This window comes from Tauraco erythrolophus, chromosome 2, assembly GCF_009769465.1.
Source record: "Tauraco erythrolophus isolate bTauEry1 chromosome 2, bTauEry1.pri, whole genome shotgun sequence".
Lineage (NCBI taxonomy): Eukaryota > Metazoa > Chordata > Aves > Musophagiformes > Musophagidae > Tauraco > Tauraco erythrolophus.
The window spans coordinates 121321301-121348758 of record NC_141466.1 but is presented as its reverse complement, the minus strand read 5'-3'; the positions used below and the strand labels follow the sequence as shown (position 1 = coordinate 121348758).

Here is a 27458-nt window from a genome sequence, read left to right as displayed (position 1 = left end):
GCTGGCATCCACACGTGGCCCCAGCCGCAGCAGGAGATGCCCAGCCATGCACTCAGGCCAAGACTGGTTTACATCTGGGCTTGGGGGAAGGAATTTGAAATCTCTCCTGAAGTGTGTAAGCAGCAGCTTGCACTTGCCAACACCACAGAGATATTTAGCGGGACCATTGACAGCTTGTAACACCCATGAATCCCAACAAAAAGCCACAGGTGCTTGTGTTCTTCACTCCAGGAAGCAAAGCACAGCAGATTCAGAGGCCTCTTCTCCACCAAGAGTGGCCAATAGGTTGAAAACTCCATAGCAAGGGACAGATGGATGGACACACACATAAATCATCCCAGTAGGAAGGCTTGGTCCCACTCACGGGGGACAATCTGTTCTCTGTGCCCCAGCAGCAGAGGGCATTACAGCAGTCTGGGGAAGCGCAGCATCCTCTTTCCCAGCCCACGTCAAAACTGGTGAAGCAGAAACGATTTTGCTGCCCGGTGACACTCCTGTGCCCTCACCAAGGGCTGGGCAGAGTGTGGTTCCTCAAAACACACAGCCTTTTTTTCCTCATTTTGCACAGTAGTTTACAAAGATCCACTACGAAGACAATCAGGATCATTAGATATTCAGGGGAGGGAGGATTAGGAAGAGAGAGAAGCAGCCACTCATAAAAACGTGCCCCTTCTTAACTTCTCACCTCTACTAGGAAAGTATCCAATTATTTCTTAAACGACCCTGCTATTTTTTGCCTCGGCCTCCTTGCCTGGTTAGCCATTTCACATATTTATTATTCTTCGCATGAAATAATACTTCCTGACATCTGTTCCCAGTTTGTTTCTCTTTAATTTCCATTTATAGCATATTTTCCTATCCTCTGACCATGTTAAAACAAAACAATAAGTAAGTTTGACACAGTGCAAGTTACTTAAGATCATGATCCTTCCCTGACCTTGATTTTTTTTTTAACATGCTCTGAAATGCAGAAAATCATTTTAATGAACTTTGATGAAAAAGCAAATGGAAAGCTCAGAGAATCGGCAACCACTCAGCATTTCACACTTGTGCTGGCAGCCGGTTACCCCGGGACTGGCGTGAGGACCGGTTGGTGGTTACGGTCCAGTAACCGGCTGGAGGCAGATGGGGAAAGCGAGGAGCTGGGGGCTGCGCAGTCCCTCCACAAGACAGAGGGGAGAACCGGGTGGCCGTGAGAGAAGCGGTGGCAGCAGGACAGGCACGGGAAAGCAAATGTTAATTCCCAATGCAGTGATACAAATTGGCTTGAGCGATGCTCTCCCTTCTGACCAGGCAGATGGGAAAAGGTGCCCTTCCCTTACACTGAAGAGAGAGCTTGCTTCCAAGTACAATCTGGCAACTCCACAAGCAATAAATTCACAAGGAGAAGCAATGAGGAGTACTTTAGTTATGGCACAAGAATGTTTTATGTTGTCATCTCTATCTTGGTACGAGCTCCCGATACAATTTTAGCTTAGGAGGAGGTTGCTTAGGAAGCTAAAATAAAACGGAAAGAATCAATGTAGCCTCCGACCAAATGTGTGCGCACGCCTTCCCGTTAAGTAACGAAGCCAAACAGCAAGCTGGTGTCATCTCCAGCTGGTCCGTCACCATTTTAAGGACTACCAGGTAGTTCTCCAGTAGGGACCATCATGCTCCATACAAGCGTTAGTCTGCTCAGAACAGCCTCTCCCCGTCCTCCCGCACTGAGAAGCCGGTAAGCATGGTTATATGTCCTACTGTGACAAGGTTGCATCCCTGAACAGAAACATCCGAGACTGAAAACATTTCTGCTCAGTCTTCTTTGACTGTGCCCGTGACAGCCAAGAGCCACAACAAGCTGGGCAGTTCAGATCGGGGTGCCCTGTACGTACCTTATCTGCCTCTGGAAGCTTTCTTCACCCAACTATTTTATCGACAGGGCTTTAACCTGCCCGGTTGCCAAGGGCGTTTTCTTTTTACCCAAATTCCACACTAAACATGCACACCCTAGAAACCCTGGCTTTAACATGGGGCCTTTCTGAGGTCAATACAAACATCATGACAAACTGGACTAAGAGCAGCCAAGTTAAACTGTGCCCCAAAAGAGCACCGTCCTCTCAAATACACTGTGCAGCTCAATGCCAGGGCTGCACCACTACAGCTTGAGAGTTGGAAGGCTGGTGAGGGTGGGTGGTCTTCAGAGAAGCAGATCAGAAGTGGCTTTGAAGGCTCACCAGCAGGCTGCTGGATCAGGCACTCAGCGCACGATGGAAGGCTGTTGCTTTTGGGAAACCAGCACCTCCCACCGCCCAAGAGACGCTCCAGATTGTTCCCTGGCTGCCTGCGGTGTGGGGAAGGTGTGACTCAATGGGCCAGCAGGGTTGGCCACCTCACACCCTTGGGAACTGTTTATTTAATCCTCAGCAGTGCAGAGGCTCGCAACTACAGAAATGTACGTTTGTGTCCCTGCTGCCTGAACCTGCTGCACTTCGTGTACCCTCCCAGGCTTTAAGCTCTAAGCAGGCAGAGTTTGTGCAGGTGGATGTGTCCTACATAGCCCATGGTTTGAAAGGATCAACGTTAAATCCCTCCTAGTCCACCTGTTTCTTCTGCTCATTTCTCCCCTGTCACAACTGGCCAATTTACCTTTGCTGTTCATCCAGCCCAGTACTTACAGCATCTGGAAGACTCAAAAATTGATTGAGGGGAAAAAGAGAAAAGCTACGCTACACTCAAAGGCCTGATCGTGCAAAACTTTATGCAAACAATGCTGTCGCAGCCTTGGAGAACAGGCCTGGAGGAGGGGACAGAGAAAGCATCACAGTGTGAGTTACCCATACTTGGTTGTGAATGCATTGTGCAGTTACAACCAGGATTTAACAATCATTACCTATTTTATGTGCCGAAACAGGAATTATGAAAAAGTACCGAGGGTCATTCGTTTTCTGAGTTGCAATCTCTTTATTTCGTTAAGTGGTCTGAGTCAACAAAGTCATGCTCTCCTCTATTTCCGAGAGTTTCTTCAGCATCTGGCTCACCTTGGCCTCATCAAACTCCAGACAGAGAAACTCCGATTCCTACAAAACAAAATTGCAAGAACAATAGTTGAGAAAGACAATGTTTTTTCAGGCACACAACGGACAGAGGATAGTGAGTTCTGGTTTCCTGATGATGTGTGTCCCGTGTCTCCTTTTTTCCTGGTATCACTTAAACAACCTCAGTAGACCCAGAGGTTGGCTACACACCTACTGAGCGAGAGCAGTACGTGCTGGCGGGACAGGTAGTGCCTACCAAAGAGGACACAGGAAGGCTGAGCTCTGCCCACCTTTCTTTTCAATGTAGGTGTCAGTCTGGGTCTCTCCTTAGCTGCAGACTTTCGGAAAACTTGAAGAAATTTAATTATACCTGAGGCTTCCACTTTTCTTTCCAACCTAGTCGCTGGAGACACTGGGAACCGCAAAGCGGTTGGAGCCACTGTGCAAAGTTCACCACATACAAAAGCCAGATTTTATACAGGAGAAAACAAGAATCCAAAACACAGTCTTGTACCGGGCATTCCAGTCTGGAAATTCAGGAGAGTTTTATATTCTCTTACACATGGGCTCTAGTGTCAATGTGAACTTAGAAGCAAGTTAAGAAGCAGCACTGATTTGCTCTGAAAAGTCCTGTCACATCTTAAAAAGTAGTTACTCTCTGACAAGATGGATATTGGGATATAGTAATCTTGGCATCTTGTTAAAGGCCCAGAAAATAAAGAATACACATAAAAAAACAAAGTATATGTGTACATACACATACAAAAAGTTCAAATTATATGGAACTCATTGATAAACACCAGTGTGAAAAGGCCTCCTGAGATCTCCAATCCATTAGTTTTATCTAATATAGTATAGTATAGTTTTATAGTATGCGTATAGTTACAAAGTATTTCCTATAGTGAGCCTGGCACAAGAACAATTGAGATTGCCAGGAGCTTTAACTGCGTACTAAAGGTCATCCCAGGTGAAGCACCATCAATGATAAGAGAAACAAATCGAAAACATTTGAAGATGAAAGCGCAGCCAGTATGGAGGGAGGTTTCCTTATGAGACATTGGAATAGCTTTGGTACCCAGAATCACTGTATATCCACTGAATTTCTATACGTAACCCAGACCCTGTGGTGCTTAAAAAAGCAAAAGGGCATCGTCTCCAGGTCTCATCTGTTTTCTACCAGACTAAAATTTCTCTTGTTTCAAAATACGTTTATTCCATACAATTAGCATCTACCCAAACCGCAGCAACTTCATCCTTTACATTTATGGGATTAATATTTAATACAGAAGGATAAAAACATTGGAAAAATTAAACCCATCAATTTTTACTAAGCACATTTTAGAACTGCTACTAGCATTTTCCCCCAGGCATCAGGAACAGTTTTACCTTTTAGCCTCTCCCAAGGATTCCTGGGTTGTTTCATTTTTTTTTAAGACCCAAACCAGCAAGTGAGATCCGAACCAAAACGCTGACAGAGGCAGCAAGGGGATCATTTTGTGTGCAATTATCACAAAAGGCACTGCCAGGAGAACACTAACTGGAAAGAAATGAGGTGCCAGAAGTCAAGCGGTCAGGGAGCCGGGCATGTGAAGTGCATGGAAAGGCTGTGCTGGACGGACATCAGTCGCACAGGGAACTACCACAGTTCACGGCAGAAATCAAAATGGTGATTTAAAACTTAAAACGTGAAACTTTCTAAGAAAGAAGACCTCATGAAATGAGAGCAGCGTGCACTTTACATTTTTTTTTGCCTTCAGATATCGGGTTCTCTCCCCTAACGCTGGTACTTAGGGGCTGTTAGGTCACTTACTGCAGCTACACTGGATGAGTCAGTCTTGTGAAATGTTTATTATCTTATCCACTAACGACCGAATGAGTGAACAGACCGAGGTGCAGATCAAGTTACGTATTTAGCATGCGGTGCTTCCGATCAGAAAAGGTTTTGTAGGATTAAGGAGAACTTTGACTGAGTGAAGTATCAGTAAAGCTCAGGAATAGTCACGTAACTAAATATATTACAGATGACTATTAGGAAAGGCCTTTGCCTGAGCAAGCAATTATGCTCATCAACAGCATCCTACTGGAAACTATTACTGCAGGTTGTGGTTGGGTTTTTCTACTTAATTGTTCATCTCTATAATATTACTCAGTACATTCCAAAACATCACAGAAGTAGCATTGAACATTTGAGATCAATAACAACACAGATAGGAAGTCTGCGACTTTCTCACACCATTTTTCTTATGATGGTTATAAACCCAGCTTATGGAAAATACCTTGTATAAAATACCTCTGCAAAGCACAGTTACAGCAAAACCATAATTAAGGCTGGTCACTGTGCAGAAAGAAAACGTTTGGTGAGGAATTTGATAGCTTAACTCCACCTGGCAGGGGGCTTTCTTGTAGCTTCATGTCTGATTAGGAGCGCACTGAAAAAAACCTAGGTGGGATCTGCCTGTAGAAGATCTGTTTGCTGGAAATTGCATAAGAAAGCCTGAAAGAAACCCTGGAATATCTCTCTCTACATTCCTTGATTAGGAAGCTCTGGAAAAGTCAAATCTCAAGCAATCTGTTAGTTAACCCCTGAGGCGCTGTGAAGCATCATGCTGAAACCAGATCACAGACCCCGAAATGAGCAGAAACGGGCAGTGTCAGCTCAACTGGTGCAACTGCTGCATATCGGGACTGCAAAGCCAATGCCTTTTCAGCTCCCTCAGCTAAATCCCCCCCTCCTTGTTTTCCTAGGCCTGACCGGAAAAATATTTTGAGCTCGCTTTCACAGAAGAGCTACTGCAGAAGCAGCAGAATCATCCCAATATCTGTAACACGTTTACAAGTCTTGTTTCATAGGCAACGTCTGAAAACAGCTCTTCTCTCCACAACCCGACCTCTCTTTCCTCAACACGTCTGCCACAGCCGCGGGCTGATTCTATCTTGACCTTTTAGGGAATGAGTGGCGGCGTCATGCTACGCTGCCCTGGGTCATGGTCTTCAACAGGATGAACTCCAAGGCCAAACTTCTCTTGACTTCTGTGGCTTTCCAGCCACAACAGTGCACCTCAAATCATGTGAGCCCATCAGCAGACTTCCCCGTCCCAGTGTGTGCCCATGCAGCCTTGAAGATCTGCATAAGCTGATTTTAGGGCTTTATCACACAGTGAGTGTGAGCAGACAGGAGAAGACCAAAGGCCCCAGCTCTGGTGGCGATGTTTCTGCACGAGCCTAAGGCTTAATGAGGCTTTTTTTTTTCCCTCAGCAGGTTTTGTCAGTTAAAAGGAATGTAAATTGAGTAAAAGGACACTCTTGGATTACACTAAGTCTCTTCATGCCACTTTATACAAATGTAAGTTTAACCATAAAGCATATTTTTATCTGTAAAACAGCTAAAACTTCCCCCTGTGGATTGGATGGTGTCTACTTACCACACTTTCACGTGGACCAACCTAAAACATGACTAAGAGGGCGGTAAATCAGGCTGCTCAGAATTGGGTTTCAGTTTTATTTAATGCTTTGTTACTTTACATCCTCAAAAAAGTTCCAAAGAAAGAGAAAAAAGGAAGAAGAAAGAAGATGGAGCTGTGACATTAAAACTTCCCATTGCTCCCCTACAGTGTCTTCCAGGAGCAGGACAAATATGGTCTCCCTGCTCCTTCTCAGTGAAAAACAAGGCACCCCTTTGATACTTCCTGTTGTTATAGAAATTTTCAGCCCACTTGGATCTCTTGTAGTTAAGCAAACCCAAAATGGAATGAGTCGTTCATTAAAAATAAATCCAGAAGGACATCAACAGGCTACCAAACGCTCGCTTATCTGAAGCCACCAAACTGTCCATGACAGCACCATAAGCCCCTCCACCGGACCGGGACTTGCTGTGGTGAACGTTTCATACTCAAAGCATTGAAACCCTGAAGCATGGCACACTTGCCTACTGAAATCTAGACTTCAGGTTAGCACTTCATAGAGATGGATGTGGTCTTTGGAAAAAGGCACATGTATGCGCAAGAGCAGGGTTGTTAAAAGCACGTGCGTGTGCAGTGGAAATGGCACATGCATCCCCACCTTCAGGTGGGAAAGCCAAGCTCAATGCTCTCAGAAAAGTGGGGGAATGGACGTCCATTTCCTGCAACCATCTTGGTTTTCTCCCCACGTGCTTTTCCATCCCTCCTCCCATTTCCCTCCTAAGCCTGGGCTCTAAAAAGGAGCTGCAAAACAAACATCCAAGAAACACAAATTTCCCCCCCAGCCATGAATTAGGTCTTCTAGGTTTCTTTCTTTTTCAGGAGCAAGAGAGAGCTGCAAGAATATTTATATGAGAGACTAAGAGAAGCACAACTTTCTGTATCTCAGTAACTACACTTAAAAAAACGTGTATTTTTAGAAAACCAATCCTCACACATTCAAACTTAAAAAAATGCAATTGTTCTCTATTGCATCAGTTTGACCAGCTACTTGAAATGGTTCTCAGCAACTCTGATACATCCAGTATCAAGTAAAACCCTTAATAAAAATCCTTCAAAATAAGTTCTAGCCACTATACTGAAAAACAAAATTAAACCCCTCTGAATTCACGTATCTCTTCATATTCATTTCCACTTGAATTGGAGACCTCTTAAAACACTCAGCATTCAGGGAACTCAGTCACTGCCAGGACTGCAACACAAGTTGGCGGTAAATTTGCTATGGATCCCAAAGTGTCTTGACTAAGGCTCGTTCCATGGGCTGGGGTGGCGGCTTAGGGCATCTCCCAGTGCAGAAATTAGGAATTCAGCTTTGTTAGCAAATGGTGGTCACAAGGGATGATGGGTGCAATGATGGTATGGGTGCAATCAGTGAGGTTGCCATGCCTCATGCTCGCTGGCCCAAGGACAGTGAAGGCTGCTATGTGCAGGTGTTTGCCTACCCAGTAGAAACACCTCAGAAAAAGCTTTGAGGGGGTAGGAAACAAAAATTGCTCAGCAACCGAACAAAGATGGCACAGTGTTGACAACAGCCTTAACAACCCACAGCCCAGGTGGGTTCAGAGGACCAGGGGCTTTCTTCCATTAAATCAGAGAAGTGCTGTCAAGCCGAGAGCTGGCCGGCTACCAGAAGAGCAGGTTGCCATGGTTCAGCGGAGATGTCACGTGCAAGGCGAGAGTGAGCCAACTCCACCTTCATATAGGGAGCACTGTACGGTGTTGAAGGAACTGAGACAGAGAAATGCAGGGTTTGTCTGGTTAGGTACTACTACGTATAAAAAGCAGTATCGTTTTAAAACCCTACGCAAAGAAAATAACAGGTGATGATGCTGTGTGCCCATCCTCACCCCTGTGGATTTCAGACATGCCTGGAGTGAGCACAGGGTCCATGTCCCATGGGAACAAGCTCAGTCACAGCTCCTTGATTTGGGGTCCCAAAGACCACCGGGCTATGGGTGCCACGACCACGAGGGGCTTGCAGGAGGAGCACTGCTTCAGAATATGTGGGAGTGGAAAAGCAGAGACGCCATGAACTGGGACCCACAGACCTTGTCCTGAGCGACTGGGAGGGAAGAAGAACCCTCAAGGACAGCCCATGAGGGGCAGCCACCAGCCAAGCCCAGGCATAAAATCCTTCTCAACTTGATGTGGTGCTTGTAAGATCACGAATGACTCTTTGTAAAGGAATTATCCCATTTTGAATTACCAGGAAAGCAAACTCTTCAGACAGTGAAAAAGCATCAGCTTCTGATGCCTGTGTGCAAACACAGCCAGCCAGGTACAGACATGGGCTTCTTCTGCACCAGGCAGCTGCTTTCTGCAGCAATGGGAGTGTCGTGGTTTCTTGGGTCTTAGGCCTTTTGGTTCAGGCAATGCAGCCATTTGCTCTGCAGAGGTTGGGACTCAATGCAATTTCATTGCTCTGGAAGATATTTTCTTCTCCTGGCTTAGGTTTTGCATTTTATCAGGATGTTTTAAAGATTTAGCTGCCCCTTGCATAAGTAAAAACCAAATCTGTAATGTCACCAGAAACCCAACTTGCCTTCAAACATCCTGGTACCTTTCATTGTGATTAAGAACCCACATTAATTTTCAGCCTTCCCAATTTCTTTGGTCAACAAAGACATTAAGTGGATTTGGAAAGGACTAGCTGATAAAACAGTTTTTACATCCGCAGTTGTGCATTTGCTTGCTAGCCAGGAAACCTTGTTATCTTTATTAACAGTTTTTTGATAACTGTGGTAAGCAAAAGCGCTTTACTTACAGAGGGTTTTTTCTTAATTAAAAGAATAGCGGAAGCCAGAATTTCAATAAAAGTTATTAACAGAAGTAGTAAAGCTCAGAAGCATTGCCTTTTCTTGGGGCCAAAGCCCAACCATTCAGGGATACGTGATTAAAATAAAAAGTAACTTATTCCTTCACTTCTCAGTGGGATGTGTGAAAGGGTGAATCAAAGAAACTTCCAGCATAACATTTCCTAAAGAAACAAATTTTGCTGCTTTTTAATGACTTCCAAGTTCCTCATGGCTAAGCAATAAATAATTTCTTCACCACTCTGTGTCACTTTTCTTTCCAGATCACTGAATATTCTGCAGCCAAGCAAATCTCCTACCTCCTCTGTTAACCAGCAAAAATACCATGTATATTTCACATAAGTAATTAAGTGCATCACTGGTAAATGAAGACTCCAGAGTCATGTCATGACTGTCAAACCTCTCAGCATTTCACGTTAGCTTGGATAGTCTAAACAGCAGGGAATGCCTCCAAAATGGTATAATATTCCACCATTATATGCCAGGAGACAACCACGTATAGTTTTCCACCTGAACTGCTGCCCCAGTCTCCTCTGCAGAAGAGGCAGGTGGTGGCCCAGGGGTCACCTGCAGATTGCATCAGGCTCACGTGCGGCAAGTCAACCCACGCGGATCTGTGATAGGATGCATGCAGCAGCTCGGCAGGAGCCTGGGAAGAGACAAGGTGGCCCCCCCGCCAGCCCCATGGGGTTTCACTGCTCCTCTGTGGATGCTGCCAACTTCCCAGTGAGTGCATCCAGCTGCGGGCACCTTCCTGCCATAAAATTAGGTGCCAGGCACCTTGCTCAGACAGGCTTCTTTGCAGCAGGAAAAAGTACCTAAATATACAGAATGACAACCTGCCTCTGGAGGATTTCAGGCATACTTCTGTATCCGAATTATAAATGCCTTATATTCAGAAGTCACACAAGGATCTATAAAGCCACACCCATTATAACCTCACCGGTTGTCTTCCTTCAAACAGAATTATCTCTGTAAACACGTATCTAAAAAACACTTTTGACTTTTCTTCCAAAGAAAATCATGGGTTTCGCTAACATCAAAGCAGCAGGGTGAGGGTTAAATCGGCGATGTGTTAACCCCAGATGAATGTCTGACAGTTCACAATACAAGCAAATCAGGTTGCCAACAGAAAAGCCAGTGGGGGGTAAATAAAACAATCCTGGAGAAAGCTGCTCGGCGTGGAGCCGGTCACGAAGACATCACTGCAAGCCTGAACTTGCGGTCAGCTTGCATCACGCCGGACCGAGTGTGACAGTAAACAAGCGTGGGGATTCAAAGCACACTCCTCTTTTCCAGCAACACTCACATCACTTTGTTTCCAAGGTATTAATGAAAGAGAAGAGACAAAATACTGGTTTCAGAGTAAATCCATAGCCTATCTTTTTTTTTTTCTTTTCCTCCCACTTTTGCAAACAAGCATCGAGACATTGCTCATCTGGAGTAAAAAGAAACGTATGCATGCGCTTAGATATAACCTCCTTCAGCAGCATGAGTTAGGATTACCAAAAAATCTCCTGGTTTATCTGAAGATGTCAACTCTCCCACTTCCTCCCAGTTTGCAAATTACATTTAAATACTATTTTAGTAAAACACCTGCAGGGACTACCCTGTAAGTAATATCCCAAGTCACAAGCATAATAGTATTTCAATAGGAAAATCCATAATGGCCAACTACCTCATCAACTTCCACTTTACACCTTACTACCCTTGGGTGCACTTTCCGCCTCGCTGGCTCAGCACCAGAGCTGGTTTTGCCTGTGCCAGCACAGTCCAGCTTCCCATTCTCATCACAACCAAGAACTGCACATTTTCAGTTACTCCTTTTTGTATTTCTTAATCACCAAAAGATTGTAACTGTAGTTGGAAAGAAAGTGTCTGGAAACAGCCAGTGAGGAAACCTAGAGAACTGGCAGAGGGGTAGTGCAGACCTGGCAGCAATTACTGCACTTAACTTTGCAAGTTAAAGCAAATACAAACAAATCAAAGTCCTTTAGACTTGTTTTACGTGGTGCTCCAGCGGGGTCACTTGGCTAGTTTTTAAGTCGACATTTAAAGTACAAAGTGGCTTTGGTCATTCCTGGACACACCGGTGCTGCTGGGAGCAGGGGGAGTGGAGGTAGCAGTGACAGCGAGCTATCTGGGGTGCCCACTGGCTCCAGTGTTAAAGGGAAGCTGGCAAATAGCACCAGTCATGTCAGTGACCTGGCCACTGCCAGAAAGTATTAATAGCATGCTCCATGTTGGAGCTATTTCCCTAACACGGACACAAACAATAAGGTATTACCTTCAAGGTTGAGCTGGACTAGCTTAGAGGCTTGCATGATAAAGAAACGCAAATCTTTAATTAAAAACAAAAAGGAAAAAAATAAAATAAGAAAAAATATTCCAAACACTCTCCCCCATCCCCAAAAAAACAAGGGAAAAGAAATGGAAAAAAAAGATCTCAACATAACCCAAAATTCAAACTGGAAATCAGATACTTTTAAAAACAGTACAAGGACAGATTCTCCTTGCAAAAGGCACATCTAAAAGTCATTTTTGCAAGGACACTGCCAAGCTCTATCCCTTCATCACAGACTACTCTTACTGACTCATTACCGTGGGAATTTGCTGTTGTATTGCTCGATGGCAGAAAATAAATAAACCCTGATAAATGAACCCTGATAAACTCACCTCAGCATTATTATTACTACCACTCGCTTCCAAACCTTTCTCTGGAGGGCCTCTCCTTGACGCCTGGTGCACGCAATTCAAATGTGACTCACCCCGGTATCGCTGGCAGGCCCTGAAGGGCTGCCTGGTTAAGAGGTATCGGGTTTTGTTCCGCTACGTGCCAAAATACACAACAAGCTACACTTGATCTTCTTGCAGACCATCAGGGTGGAAGATTGCCCGAGCACAGAGTGCTTCCTCAGTGCTCCACGTTTGCTTCTCCAAGGAACGATTGCTCGCACCATTCCTAGCAGGACTAGGGGGAGAGGGAGAGAGAAACAACCTGCGTAATTCATGCTAAAAAAAAAATAATAGAAGATAATGCGTAAGTTACCATGACAATGTTCTCGAAAGTAGGAAAAGAAGACCCAAAAAGGAGAAAAATATTGGATTTGAGCTTATTTTTACTTCTTCAAGAATCAGAGCAATACCACGTTGAACTTGGTGATTCATGCTAAGTGGAAATACTTTGTGTCAGAGGTTTACAAGAGCTATTTATTTTTGCTGCTTAGACTCTCAGATCAGGAACACCTGATAAGTGGTAAAACAGAAAAAAACCCTGGGCTGCCACAAACCAGTGCAGGGTGATAAAAATACGAGATGCTGCATTGAACCTCCTATCACGTTGCATCAATTGTGATCCCACTGCAAACTTCAGAAGTTATTTTTAGATTCATTAATATTCTGCAAGATACACTGGGGCATAACATAATGACGGCAAAGTCTAGATAATTCCAGAAAAATTGGAACGGATGGCAATCCATTGATTTCATACGACCACATTTCTGACAATACTAAACTCATTATTTTTAACTCGGTTCAGAGCTATTTTTGCAACAAACTTATAATCATGGCCTTCAAAAACTCTAAGGTGAAGGGCGATTCATTTCCATAATACTGTATAAAAGTATTTTATACAGTTATAATACTGTATAAAATAAAGCATAAATGTTTGTAATGGAAAGTGCCTTCTAATTCTTCTGCATTATTTTGGTATTACATGAACCAAGAATCTCATAAGCGAATGATTATTACATCCACGTAGGAAAAAAAAGTTAACCTGCTTGCAGATTTTTTTTTAATACTTTTAATGTAACATCAAGCCTGTAATATCACAGATTAAACAGATAAAGGATTGTAGAAACTGGAATAATTCCAGAAGCGTAAGACTAGGTCTCTGATACTCCACAGCAAATGTAATATCATTGCTTTTATGATATTACCCTCCTGAAAATAGTCCATCTAGGATTTTATATCTTACATGAAAGACGAGTATTTATGGCTGCAGAGATGCACACGCTTTAACCTGCTGGTCTTTGTGTCTTTTGGAAGCACAGGTTTCTTTTCAGAAAGTGTTACAGGAAAAAAAAAAAATCATATTTTAATCAGTATAACTAATTAGAAGGAAGTGTACACTGAGGTTCTTATACATTTCACATCACAAAGAATTAACAAGAAAAAAGACAACTTACTACTTTTATGCAAGCTTTATATACTTTCTATACGGCCATGCTGTTTTTCAAACTGGTGATATTAACCTGCATTGGTTTCTGTAAGCCTTCCAATTTCCTCTCTTTTTGATTTTTTAAAAAAATTGCTTTGATTTGTAGGCGTTTCCTTTTTTGAGCTGTTTTAGCCTTATGTATTCCCTATATCCCACGCAGAGAACAGCATCCTGTCCTGTGTGCTCCCCCAACACGAACTCTGCGTTACAAGGGTTACTCATCCACGCTTCCAATATTTTTTACCACAATGGATACATACGGAGGTTGACAATGAACAAACAGTGGACATCGAACACGGGTAATTACCCTGCGTTTGTGGTCAGTGATCTCCTCTTTCTTTTTGTTATTGAAAGAGTGCTCAGTCATAACCACTGTGTTCCAGATGCTGCTAGGACACTGCTCGTCCATTATTGATGTCGATCAGTCCAAACTCTCAGTTGTTTCAGAGAAAACACCGCAAATGTCTTTCCTGTGAGGGCAAAACACATTCAAATACCCCAAATGCTGAGCCACCTCACGCGGCAATTTGCTGTGGCAAGAAAAGAAAGGTTATAAAAGCCACAGTTCTGCTGGTGCTAACACAATTCAGAAAAAAAGACTCGTTTATGCTGATGAAATGCAAATTTTGTTCTCATCTGTGGATGACTCTTTGCAAGATTATACCTGTAACTTTTTACGTGGGCTTATCTGATTGAATGCCACTTGCTAAGCTTGCTTACCTGGTTCCTCCAACACCCTTTTACAACGACGTCAAGCAGCTGAGACTCAAGTTACCCCATCAAATGCCTTTCCAAATCTGCTGCGGTCACTGGCCGTTACGAGAGGTTAACAGAATGGAAAACCCTTTATGGCTCTGCCTCGCTGAAGAGCGGCGTATGTTTAAATATAGCTGACGTACACAGTATTTTGTCCTCCTGTCTGTTCCAGCTCAAGTCACTAATTATAAAGCTGTGAACGTGATAGGGAATTCCCAGTGATTTCTCCAACCCCATAGCCCACCAATCCGTTCATAAACGTGGAGCGATTAAAATGTGTTCATAATAATTGTTTAAAAATAGCTCAGTTTGCCCTCCTGAGTCCCACATGGAGCACCAACGCTAAAGTTGCAAAGTCAGTCATTCCCATGAATCTGCACCAGCTTCATTTCAGCACTTGGTAAACAGGTAAAGAGATGCAGAACCCAAAATCCCTCTGGTGTAGCCACAGTTTGAGATATCTACCCCATTATTCGGAAACCTGCATTTTTTTTAATAGTGCTCCATACCTTTTCAACACAGCTCCAACCACCTGTGGTTGTAAGCATATGGCTCTTTGCAGATTTACCCACATCTGCCTCAGGCACCCAGAAAACGGGGAACATCTCTTTGGGAAATGACTCTGAAACACTCAGCTGTGGCCAGCTTCACCAAGCCTCACACCAGAGCTCTGTGGACTGACATCACAGAACCATAGAATGGTTTAGGTTGGAAGCAGCCTTCAAGATCATCTACTTCCAACCCCTCTGCCACGTACAGGGACATCTTCCCCTAGATCAGGTTGTTCAAAGCCCCATCCAACCTGGCCTTGAACACCTCCAGGGATGAGGCATCCACAACTTCTCTGGGCAACCAGTTCCAGTGCCTCATCACCCTCAGAAGGAAGAATTTCTTCCCTAGATCTAATAAAAATCTCCCCTCTTTCAGTTTAAATCCCTTACCTCTTGTCCTATCACTACACGCCCTTGCAAAAAGCCCCTCTCCAGCTTTCCTGTAGGCCCCCTTTAGGTACTGGAAGGCTGCTGGAAGGTCTCCCTGGAGCCTTCTCTTCTCCAGGCTGAACAACCCCAACTCTCTCAGCCTGTCTGCATAGGAGAGGTGCTCCAGCCCTCGAATCATCTTCATGGCCCTCCTCTGGACTCGCTCCAGCATCTCCGTGTTCTTCTTAGGTTGGGGGCCCCGACATAAGGGCCCCACAAGTTCATAAATAAGCCGGGAGGTTGCATTTCACTGTCTTACACATGAGGTTGTCTCTTACCTTCTGGTAATGCCCTGTGTGCTACCCTTGGGGAGCCTGTCTGCCAGCCTGAACCCAGAGCCAGGTACCTACAGCAGTGCCCAGAGCATCCAGAGGCTGCATCTCCACTCTGGAACATACTTGATTCCGGCAAAATCCTCTAGGAATCGAGCTGCTGGACAAAATCTCTATCAAGGATGAACAAATAAGACTTTCAGAGACTCCTAACTTGTTTAAGGCAATTTTCTTTTTTCATAAGGACATCAAGAGGCATGTCCTGACCTTGCTCTAAGCCTTGAGCTTACTATTTCCATGCTTTTTTCCCCCCAAAAAACATTATGACATTTCCTATATGAAAAGATACTTAAGGAGAAACCCCCAGAACATTTTCCCTCTTAGTTCTGATCTTGGAGATGGATAAACCAGTTTGGAGAAAGATTTAGCCTGGCAAGGGAAATACTGACTATGTAAGTTGGTCAAAGCCAAAGGCCACCAAATATAGGGTCAGGTAATCCTAACTAAAGGCACGGCTTGTTGCCTTTGTCTTCTTTAGATGGGAATGGAGTTGCGGCAAGAAAACAAAAAGTGTTATAATCTAACTCCTGGTGTGGAAATGGAAAGTGAGACATCTCTGTATCTAAACTGATTTTTAAAAATTTATGCAAAAATAGCCTCCCCCAACTCCTCGCTACCCCTACGGGCACTATTTTGACACAAAAAGCACATGAAGACTGTTTTCAGTTGAAACCCAGCGTCTTGTTTAAGCACAACTGAGCTCAAGAGTTCTTTCAAACCCTAAAACAACGAGCACTGGGATGTTTAATCTTTAACAGGGCCACTTTTCTCCTGCTGCTTGACCAGCTTGAAGTAAACAGGTGTAATAGCATGAAAAATAAATCTCTTGGCCTGCTTAGTCCACAGACATTTTCTTGGTGGCTGGTATGCAACTCTGGAGGGGCCCGGCTGTTATGTAAAAGAAGGTGTAAACAAGCTGAGAGTTAAAATCACCAACTAAGAAATGCATTCGCTTTCTAACTATTCTTTGGGCAAACTTTGTTTCCATTAGGCAAGCTTAAAAGATCTCCATGCAGATGGGTTGCAGAGATTTCTATCACTTTGTGCGCATATTAGGGAGAAAGCTCTGCTGTCCCCTGTCCTACAGGCACAGCGATTTCCTCCTTACAACAAGAAGAGGCAATACAAGTCTAGAGAGCTGAGATTCTTCAAGGTTGAGACTTATTAAGGGAGAATCTAGGGAGAATTAATTTAGGGGCTTGTGGTCAATTTTTGGAAATCACAGAATAGTCTGGGTGGGAAGAGACCTTGAAAGGTAATCTAGTCCAACCCCTCACTGCAGTGAGCAGGGACTTCTTCAACTCGATCAGGCTGCTCAGAGTCCCATCAAACCCAATCTGTAATGCTTCCAGGGAGGGGGCATCTACCACCTCTCTGGGCCACCTGTTCCAGTGTTTCACCATCCTCATCATAAGAAATTTCTTTCTTCTATCTAGTCTGAATCTGCCCTCATAGACTGGTTATCACTGGTCTAACCCCCACTTGGGAGACAGTACATGAAAGCTTTATGTGGAATCATGTTAATTCTGTAACAAACAGGGCTGCCAGTCCCAAATTGCCGTAGAAGTGTAAATTAGACTGAAACTTTCACATTATTTTTCCTCCTTTAAAGAAAGCTTTTGGGGATCCTATGCAATTCCAGTGTCTGTCATAGGATGCAATCTTAGTGAAACAGAGGCCGAAATATTACATTTAATCATAGAAAGAATCATAGAATCATGGAATGGTTTGGGTTGGAAGGGACCTCAAAAATCGTCTAGTTCCAACCTCCCTGCCATGGGCAGGGAAACTCTCCACTACACCAGGATGCCCAAAGCCTCATCCAACCTGGCCTTGAACACTTCCAGGGATGGGGCATCTACAACTTCTCTGGGCAACCTCTTCCAGTGCCTCACCAGCTTCTGAGTGAAAAATTTCTTCCTTAGATCTAATCTAAATCTGCTCTCTTTCAGTTTAAAGCCATTACCCCTTGTCCTATCACTACACACCCTTGTATATAGTCCCTCTCCAGCTTTCTTGTAGGCCCCCTTTAAGTACATTTAACATTTGTATTTATCTTTGTCCAAGTGAATGCCCTAGTGCATGCCTATGGATACCTGGCAGGGCTTAAGAGCTTTTAAAGAAAAAAAAAAAATACAGTGATACCTGCAAGTGTCACGAAACGCTTCAGAGAAGCATATAAAGACAGCATTAAAAAAAAAACAAAACAACAACTTTGTATCACTGTGAACTTTTAATCAACACGTATTTAAAAACTAAAGGAAATACATTATATTTCTGGCAGGGTATCAGGTTCTCATCTTACTTCTTAATTACATTTTCCTCCAGCTCTTCTCAGCTACCCCACTACTGCTAGTCCTTCCACTGCCGGTGCTCACAAGGGTACCAGAGACTAGAAAACTCCATTATCATTTATTTGAGCTCTGCTGTGTCAGCTCTTAGCTAAGGAAAAGTCTTTCAGTGGAACCACTGCACGGTGATGTACCTTCCTCTGAAAGTCCCCTGCCAGGGAGCTGATAGGGTAAACGTCCTTCCTCACTTACGATCCTTGCCGTCCTCTGCTGATCTGCATTCTTCTATCTTGTTTGGCAGCTGTACTTGTTTTCTTGCATTGAATAGATTGCCCAGATCGGTTGTGGATGCCCCCTCCCTGGAGATGTTCAAGGCCAGGTTGGACAGAGCCTTGAGCAGCCTGATCTAGTTGAGAAGCATCCCTGCCCATGACAGGGAGGTTGTATTAGATGATCTCTAAGGTCCCTTCCAGCCTATGCCATTCTATGATTCTATGTTTCATTTGGTTAGGTTCTTTTAAACCTGCTCACAGAGCTGAAATATCAGTCTACAGCTTTCTCTGTACATGTTTAATCTACAAATACCTAGGCTAGTCTCTGGTTTTCAGTCTTGTAGCACTTAACTGCAGTATGAAATTAGTCTAAGAAAAAGAGTGCCCTTACTGGAAGGATCTTCTGTTTTAACCTAAATTCAGCTTCTCTAGTGAGAACATTAATCAGACCTGGAATTCATATTCATTATATTTTAATCTCCCTATTATCTAACATGGGAGTCATTCAACATCACAAAAAAAAAAAATAAAGCATCATTCAGCATCATTAAAAAAAAGCCCTTTTCAGAATCAAGTTTCAACTACTTTTGTGACATTATTTACCATTTTCTTAAATGTATCGGAAAGTACCATATTATAACATCAAACCCTCTGTGCCACTGGGGCATGTTTTTTGTTACAGGGTACCACCAAGACTGGAGTTTGCAGACTGTGTGTTTAGTTAACTCTTAATTACATAAGGAAATCTCTGTGTTTTTAACTGTTTATTTAATCAAATCAGTGTCAACCACGTTCCTCTCAGTTACTGCAATATTTACTGGCAGGAAAACAGGAATGAACTGTGGGGCTAAGAATTACTTTTATACCAACTGCAGACACACAGTTTAAGCATTTAAAAATAATCTCACAGTCAGGGAATACAGTCAAAACCTGAGCAGAGAATACCTGACCTTTAGGAGGCTGCCTGACTTGGGATCCTGGCTTATTCTGGCTGAGAGCACTATCAGCCTGCAGGCTTAAGAACTTGGTTAACGTCCTCCAAAAGAGATCTCTCCTGTTCCCTCACAGCTCTTTAATGTTTTAGTTTATCTGTTACATAAAGGATTCAAGTGGCCATTAATGTCCTGCCTAAAAATATTAGACCGAATACAAAAGCTGAGTGGAAATTAATACCCTAAGACAGTTCAAGTGGCCTTATTTTCCACGACAGCAGGCAATGCTGGCTCCAGTTGATGGCAATGGCTAGAAGATCTTGGCTTTTTGATGCGCATCTGTCTTCAGCAAAGACCATACCTGGTTTGGTCAAAGCAGAGACCAAAGATTAAAATGACTCTGAATCAGCATTTTGGAACAAGACGTGTTTTAAACCCTTCTTTTCCGCTTGTTTCTGAACTGTGCGTGCCTGCCCTGTGGTCTAAAAGGCACCTGGATCACCTTAAACAGAGGAGCAGATGAGGGAGGGGAGTACAGGGCTCGTTGCTGAAATACTCCGACAGGCAGAGCTGAACAAAAAGTCCAACGGTGTTTGTTTGGGTGGCTGCAAGTTTCGCAAGTAGTGAGTAAAGGCCCTGCCAATCCTCTGCTCGTTTGCATCTCTGAACGGCGACAGGCAATGCCCTCAAAAAAGCCTCGTATTCAAAAATTCCCGATATTCTTACATCTGAGCTCTTCGATCAGCATGACCCAGCTACAGCAAAGACATTTGTGCCCAGAGAATGGAAGATTTCCTCAAGTAATTTTTCAAGGGCATCTGCTTATGCACACCTATCCCGGCTGTGTTTATAGCACCGCAGCGATGCCAGGCGTCCAGCTGCTCCAGGGTATTTTACCACCTAGAGGAAGAAGAGCACAAAAAAGCCTGGCAAAACAGATCCCGCAGGCACACACAGCGCCAGCAGCATCCCCATCTCGTTACAAAAACATTAACCCTCTGTCCCTGGCACAATGGTGTGTCACACAAATCCTGAATTACGCATATGCATTACAAATCCTGAATTACAGGATCCTGAATATGCCTCCCAAGGAGAGTGAAAAGTTGCTCTTGCTTGGGCAGAAGGGCTCATTTAAAAATATGAAAACAGTCTACCAAAGAGCTTGAAAATATGCCCACAGTTCAGCATGCCTTCAGCTGGGTTTTCCTTCTTAAAATATGTAACAAGGCAAAGTGGTGAGGCCAAACAGACTTTTTTTTTTTGGCTGGTTTTAGGGCATTTATCTATACCCTTTGCAACAATCTGAAAATAGAATTTATGGGGACAAAAGGGACTACTTGGAATTACATTGCTACTGCAAACATGTATTCTCAGCAAGACCAAAATAACTATACTTGTTCCTTTTTTGTAATTCAAATGTACAAACTTCTATGGGAAAAAAAGACAAATTGGGAAAAAATGGTTTTATTTAATTTTTGATTTTTTTTTCTCGTTTCTTTTAGAATGCAAACTGCTGTCTTTCGATTTGCCAGGAGAAACCTCCCGTGGAAAGAAGGGCAGCCACCTATTCATAGTTCAGCCTGTTTTACAGCCCCTCCAACACTGCTGCTGCTGTTCCAAAGCCTTGCGACAGGCACCGCGCTCGGATTTATCAGCAAAACAGCTGCTCTTGCTGTGCGCGGTGCAAAGCCCACTAAAGATAGTGGGAATCTCTGCACTGACTTCAGCGACCTTTGGATCAAGTGCACTAAAATATCAGCATTATGTGCCGGCAGGGAGACACCAGAGGAATATAGTTGTCTGCTGAATAAAATGGAAAAGCTACAGATTTGCATTTTTCTTTGGCGTTTTCTTTTTTTTTTAAACAGAGAATATGTCCTTGCTAATATTTGCTGCATGATACATAACTCCTTTTATTTTTTTTCTTTTCCCAGCCTCTTTCCTTGTGTAAGAGGAAAAGCAAATGCTCACAATAAAAGCTGGAGCTGTAGGTGCGATCCTACAAAGAGATCAGTGTGGGAGGACACTTATGCCTGTGCAGAATCCCACTGAAGTCAAGGGGCCGTAGGCTCTGCCCACACAGCTCTCTCTGCCTCAGTTAATATCACAACTTTGTTTTATTCAAGCTGCAAGTTCAAAATTCATCCTAGAAACACGAACTCTGCATTACGGTCCACACACCACACACCTGGATTCATCTGTTTATCGGGACAGATCAAGACGCCAGCTCCCAACACGATCCCAGCCTTGCCAGGAAGATTGTTTTAACTTCATTGTCTTCTTGACAGGCATCATGTTGAACCGTATCTTTTTTTAGAAAGAGGAAAGATTCAAAGAAAAGTTGTCTAATTTTGGTTGACCTCTCGTTCTCTATTCAAGGGCAAGTGATACTGAAGTAGAAATCATTTCCATAACTGAATTGCAGAGCAGTCATTTAACAATTAATGTGATCCGCTCGGCATATGAAAATTGAATATGAAAATAAGCATATGAAAATTGGAGACACCTCTGCACAAAGGCTGCAGCTCCTCCATGACAGATATTTAATGGGTTATTTCTTTCTTTTTCTCCCCATGAACAAGAGGAGGACGATGAAATATAAAAGAACTTAACCGCTTCTCCAGAGGAAAATGTAGATGATGTGAATGGCTCATTTAGCTTTCTGTGTCTTTGAAGCAGAGAAGTCTTTTTTTTCCCTCTCCTTTTTTTTTTTTCCATCTGCATCCACAGTTTGGACATCAGCATTTAGCAGAACAGATGCATTTCTCATCGGTAGTAAATCTGTTACACTGCAGCCCTGTTCTCCTGCCTCAACAAAATGTAAGATTTCCCCTTGGCAGAGGGGGGACCTTCTGCTGTAGAATGGCAAGAAACAGGACGTGTTCCTGCAATCAGACTAAATGTATCCTCCTGGGAGACCACCCTAAGCACCAAGGACCTTGCCTTGCGAACCGCATGCTGGCCTGGCACATCGTGGCCATGAGGACACTGTGACACCACCCTGGATCTTCTCACTTCAGCTCTCGAGTGGAGGGACAAGAACCAAGTCACAATTTGTAGCGGCTCTCAGATAAAAGAAAAATTAACTGTGCTGTCATTGGAGGTGGGGAGAAGAGCAGTACTACAAAACCCTTTGGCTCGCCCTTCCTTACAGAAGCAGGGAACAGAAGAAGGATGTGCAATACTGAACGTTGTTGCCTGGTTTTATACAGCTGTCCTGAAGTGGAAGTATAATGAAATTTGTGAGTGGGCTTGTGACCTTAAAATAAACACGTTTCTTCTCCTATCAAGCATCAAAGCACTACACCTTTTTCATCCTTGCAAATCTAGGAGTTGGTACCGATGGCCGACCTTTGTGCTGCACTCTTGACTAACAGACACTAACAGACAGGACTAACTGTCCACCTGAGTAACAAAAATAGTTGTTTCTGGTTTAAATATCTAGCTTTTCAGTTCCTCTGCTTACTGTCCTACCAAAGGGCTGGGAGGTACTACAGACTGTATGGAAAGATTTGGACTACTTTGAGGGCTGGGGAGCAAAAAGAGACCTGCATATAAAATAAAAATGGTGAAGAAAACAGAGAACATCTGCTTCTCCTCCCTGCCTGCAGGATTTTCACGTGTCTCCTCACCCTGCTAATGCCTATTATATCTTTCTATGCCTATTACATCTTTCTTCAAGGTTAGGAGACAAGAGCGAGCACAGATTTTGCAGCCACAGTAAATAATTAAATTTTCAGGTTTATTTCCTCCTATTTTTAAGCTTGCTTTTATCTGTACAGCTGCTGAATGCTAAACAGGGATGTTCCCTGACCATCCAACACTTGCACCCTTGGCCTTCCCTTCCTTCGCAAGCTCACACAGAGCTCAGAGAGGTCTGCAAAATCCAAATGACTCCTTCTCCAAAGCATCATTCTGCCTCCTCTCCGGAGATTTAAAAAACCCCTCATCTTGGCCATATTAATTAGCAAAGCTGGGTTCAACCCCTGGTAGCTGTTGTTTGTATCTACCACAAAAATAAACACGTTTCTTCTCCGAGATTAATTTCTCAGAGCCTGGCAAACCATTTGGCAGACGAGCACAGGATGAAGGGAGAGGTGCATCGGCAGGGCTGTGCGGTGAACATCGGCACGAGCTTGCCTGCATTATGCTTGATGCAAAGCCAAAAGCGGCGTTTCACTTTCAGCAGGGCTGAATTCGCTCCTAAACTGAAAACCGAGTTTGATAAATAGCTAAGAAGTTCTAAGAAAAACGGACATGGTGGCATGCTGAGCTTATTGAGTTCATTCTGCTCCACTGTAGGCTCAGTAAGGTACCTCTGGACGTTATAAAACGTGCCTTAATTTCCTTCGATAAAAGGCCCATCCTGAGATAAAGTATGTGGGAAGCAGCTTTACATTCAGAACAGCCTTTCTCCCCACAGGGCCAATTAACAGTTTTGGAAACAAGTTGTAGACACATAAAGAAAATTTTATACAGTGATATTTTGTAAAATATCAGCCCGGGTTATGAAAAAGGTTTTTCAGCTATAATGAGGTCCTAAAATAAACAGGGAGTGAAGATGGTATTTTTGGCCTCCTTCAATTGATTCTCCAATAAACAAGTTCTTGATGAGAATTCAGCATTACCGTTTAATGGGTTTGTGCTACTTCTGTATGCATCTGTTTAACAAATGGATGTAATTAAATGCTGATAAAATACCTTATCTTGACATTACAAATCTCAGCTTCTCGTTTCAAACCAATATGGTGGCAGCAATAGGTTTTTGTTTGGGTTTTTTGTTGTTGTTGTGGCAGCAGAGCAGGGGAGGACACTGGGCACCATGAGCATCCCCTGCACCAAAAAAGTAACAACTAAAGAGTAACTTCCAGAAAAGTAATTTCCACTATAACTTTTAACAAAGCCAGTTAATCACATGAAGAAATCAAAGACATCTTTGGTACACTATAAAAACAGAATCACAGACCCCCACCGAAAAACTGCACAGATGCTTTCCAGAAGAAACTTCTAATGTGCTGCTGAGCCCTTTGGTATTATAAAGGGCTTGAAAAAACATTTCAGGACACTGCTGAATTTTAAAGAATAAAACAGTTACAGACAACGCCAGACTTGGCATTTTCTTTTTTAACCTCACTGGGTTTAGCTTGTCCCACTGCTCTTCTCAATATGATTTCACAACACATGGCAAAGGACGGAGGGAAGAAAGGCTGGACAAATCATTCAATGGTTTTCTTTGAAGGTGGGTACGCTGACTCAGCTGTCTTGATATACAGAAGGTGTATCATCTCATCAGATTTGAGGAAACGCTGATACAGCAGTTTTGGATATAAAAAAAAAGATGACTTCATCAAACAAAAAAAAGTTCAGAAATACATGAACTCTTTGAAAGGAGTAATAGCAAAGTGTCTGCAATAGCTGGCAAAATTCTAACATTTCTCCCCTCTGCCAAGAAGAGTTGTCCTTCGCTGATCTGGGAGTACTATATCCTTGACTTTATAATTTCACTGTAACTTCAGGCAATCTCATGCAACTTTTTGACCTTAAAACAGGCTTGGACACCACTGAGGTAGAAATCAGGCAAATTCGAGAGATGCCTGCAGAGTTAGACTTGCACTGCATCACTGTAGAGGAGTTAAGGAGGAGGCAAGAAGGTCACTGCCCATAACTTTGTCATGGGACAGCTTAAAAAAAAACCCTCAGACAATATTTTCCATCTGGACCAGTCCTCCAATGCAACTCCCTTTTTCTTGCTAATTTTTGGTTGCCTTGGTTGGACTCTGTGTCTCAAAATGGCCATGAACAGGAAGTAATAAGCAAATATAACACCTCCACTTATTCCTACTGTATGTTCTACACCCTTTGTGAGCAAAACGACCGTGACTCTTTAAAATTGCGGTGAAGCACATTTTTAACTGTTACTAAAGACATGGTGAGTCATTAATGATCTGGGCGCCAGAAGACTGTGCTTTCTGAAGTCATCGCTGCTCATTATTTCAGGAAAACAATTAGTCAAAATTAAAATGAAGCTCTAGAGCTTCCCGGAACTGGATACTGTACTTTGAATCATTCATGAACAGGATGAAGACAATAAAGGCCGTCTGGACCATGCCCTCACTCCTTTGTAATGGGTATAATAACTAGAGACAATTTCATCAGTAAGGGACAACAAAAATATAAATCCCCTTCAGGAGCTCTGGTGGGGGAGGAATGAAGGGATGGAAACACTGAAAAACGATTCTTATTTACTGACCTGGCTGCGTTGATGTCCAAGCTACATACTTTTCATTTTTAAACAAGAGCCTTAAGCATCTAAAAATAATAGCCTGAGAGGAATACTCATACTGGAAAACCAAGTTCAAAGCTCAAATTGAAAGTTCAATAAGTTCAAATTAAAAAAATGTAGTGTTTAAAACTGGAATTAGATTTTTTCAAGAAACACATTTAGCAGGTAACATATTACCAGACAGAGAACAGAACTGGAGCCACTTCTTTTCATTAAAAAATGAATCACCATACTTTTCCCCAGCTATAACCCATTTACCTGACTATAATGAGGAGCCAGCATTTGATGTTCTAATCTCTACAGATTCACTCACTAAAATAAAAAAAAAACCTACTGCAGGAGCAAGACCCTGGTACCTGGGTCTAAAGCACTGGTAGCACCGTCTTAAGTCCTTTACTCTCAGAATAGCTGCATCTGCAAGGACAGATGCACTCTGCTTTATGAGATTTATTGCTGTTAGATAAAACAGCCAGAAAAGCAGCTTTACTAATTTTTTGTCTTAGGTAAAAGCTCTAATCACTGTCCTCTTAGTTTTCAGCTACAAAAGGCAAAAGCGAGTTGTGCTTTTTTTAGGGGGGGGAAAACCAAAAAAATTCCCACCAAAACCAAACTCAAAAACCCCAAACCCACCAGATGTTTGGAGTTTCGGTTACATCACACCTCCCCGTGCCCTCGCTGACCCGAGAGACACGCTGCCGCAGCGCGATCTCACTGCGGGCGCAGACATGTGCCATCAGCTGACAGCTCCAAAACCCGGGAAGCAACCAGCGTCGTTGCTCACGTGGATGCTGACTTGACTTACGGAAAGATAAAAAATCTGCTTTATTCCTCAAAGGACGGCTGGGGAATCTGGACTGTGGAGCCCAGGGGATATTTTTCCCTAAAGATACCTTGCAGTTCGCAACTTTTTGTGCTTAGTCTGTGATCTGCTTTTCCCTCCTGTCCTAGACTCTCTGACACGCTTGTCTCCGTGTGACTCAGAGCAGGCGTTTTGGGACTCTGCACAATTTTCAAAGTGGAAAAAACAAAATCCTTTACAAAGCTGAGTTCCACATCTCTTCCTCAGAAAAGATGGCACCAGTGCCCCCCCAAAATGAACCATTTGACTGCATTGCATTCAATTTGTATCTGAAGCATCCCCCTTGATAACTTCTTGGCATCGCGTTTGTGGCTGCTGACATTTTGTAGCGGCGAGCAACTGCTCTAATGCCAGAGTTAAAAGCACAGAAACGTTATAAATGTATAACGAGGCCTGAGAAGAGCTGCTTGCTGTTCTTTCTCTTGGCTTAAACGCCACACTTTGGTTCGCGGTCCACAATGCCCCATATCGAGAGCTAAGTAAGTAGCTGGCCGAGGATTAAATCTAACACTAAATCTAATGCATTTTCCTCTTTTCCACATTGTTGGAATACCCTCTTTGGTCTCAATCTAACGTCATCAATATTACAAGCATCTCTGTTGTAGCTTTTCCGATTTGTATCTCATCTCTCCATCTCTGCAGAGAAAAGCACCACTTGCTGCTTTGATCACAATACCTCTTCCTTGGGACGGCCAAGATGTTTAAGGCATCTTTACTTTCCAATTGCAATATAATGTTTACTCCTACCAGGGTGACTAAGTGATCACAGTGAAGAAAGTGGAAAGAAAAGCCAATGTAAAAGAACAGCATTGATTATTTAAAAAAGAAGTTGTTTCTTTCTCTTAATCTTCCCTCATTGCTTTCCATTAGCAGTTTGGTAACTAGAAATAATATCTTACAACAACACATTTTCAAAATGCCTAATGCAGCAGGTTTTATCCTGGAATCCTCGAACTACTTTCAAGAGATGAGGGAGAGTTAACAAAGAAAACTAATTTCATAATATGCTTTGGAGCCACCTATGTGCGATGCTTCCAAAGGGTCCACTATATCCAGCAAAGTATTTTGGGCTACACAACTCAAAAAAATGATCTCACACTCCAGGCACCATCCCAAGACTATATTAAATGGAAGGGGCTTAATACCGGCATGTGCTATACTCATTTTCAAATTATGTCACTTCTGCCCCTAATATTGCTGTTCATTTTTTGGGTCCGTTATCCATGGATTGAGCATCTCCAAGTGT

General features: G+C 43.2%; 1 protein-coding gene across 1 annotated transcript in view; it reads right to left on the bottom strand.

The window, feature by feature from the left end:
* Window positions 1–2929: 2929 nt before the first annotated feature.
* Window positions 2930–27458, bottom strand: part of COMMD1 (copper metabolism domain containing 1) — an 82641-nt gene continuing 58112 nt past the window's right edge. Inside the window, exon 3 of the mRNA XM_086631851.1 lies at window positions 2930–3059. Coding sequence (XP_086487977.1) covers window positions 2952–3059 — 108 coding nt within the window. The 3' untranslated portion in view covers window positions 2930–2951. The remainder of the gene's footprint in view (window positions 3060–27458) is intronic.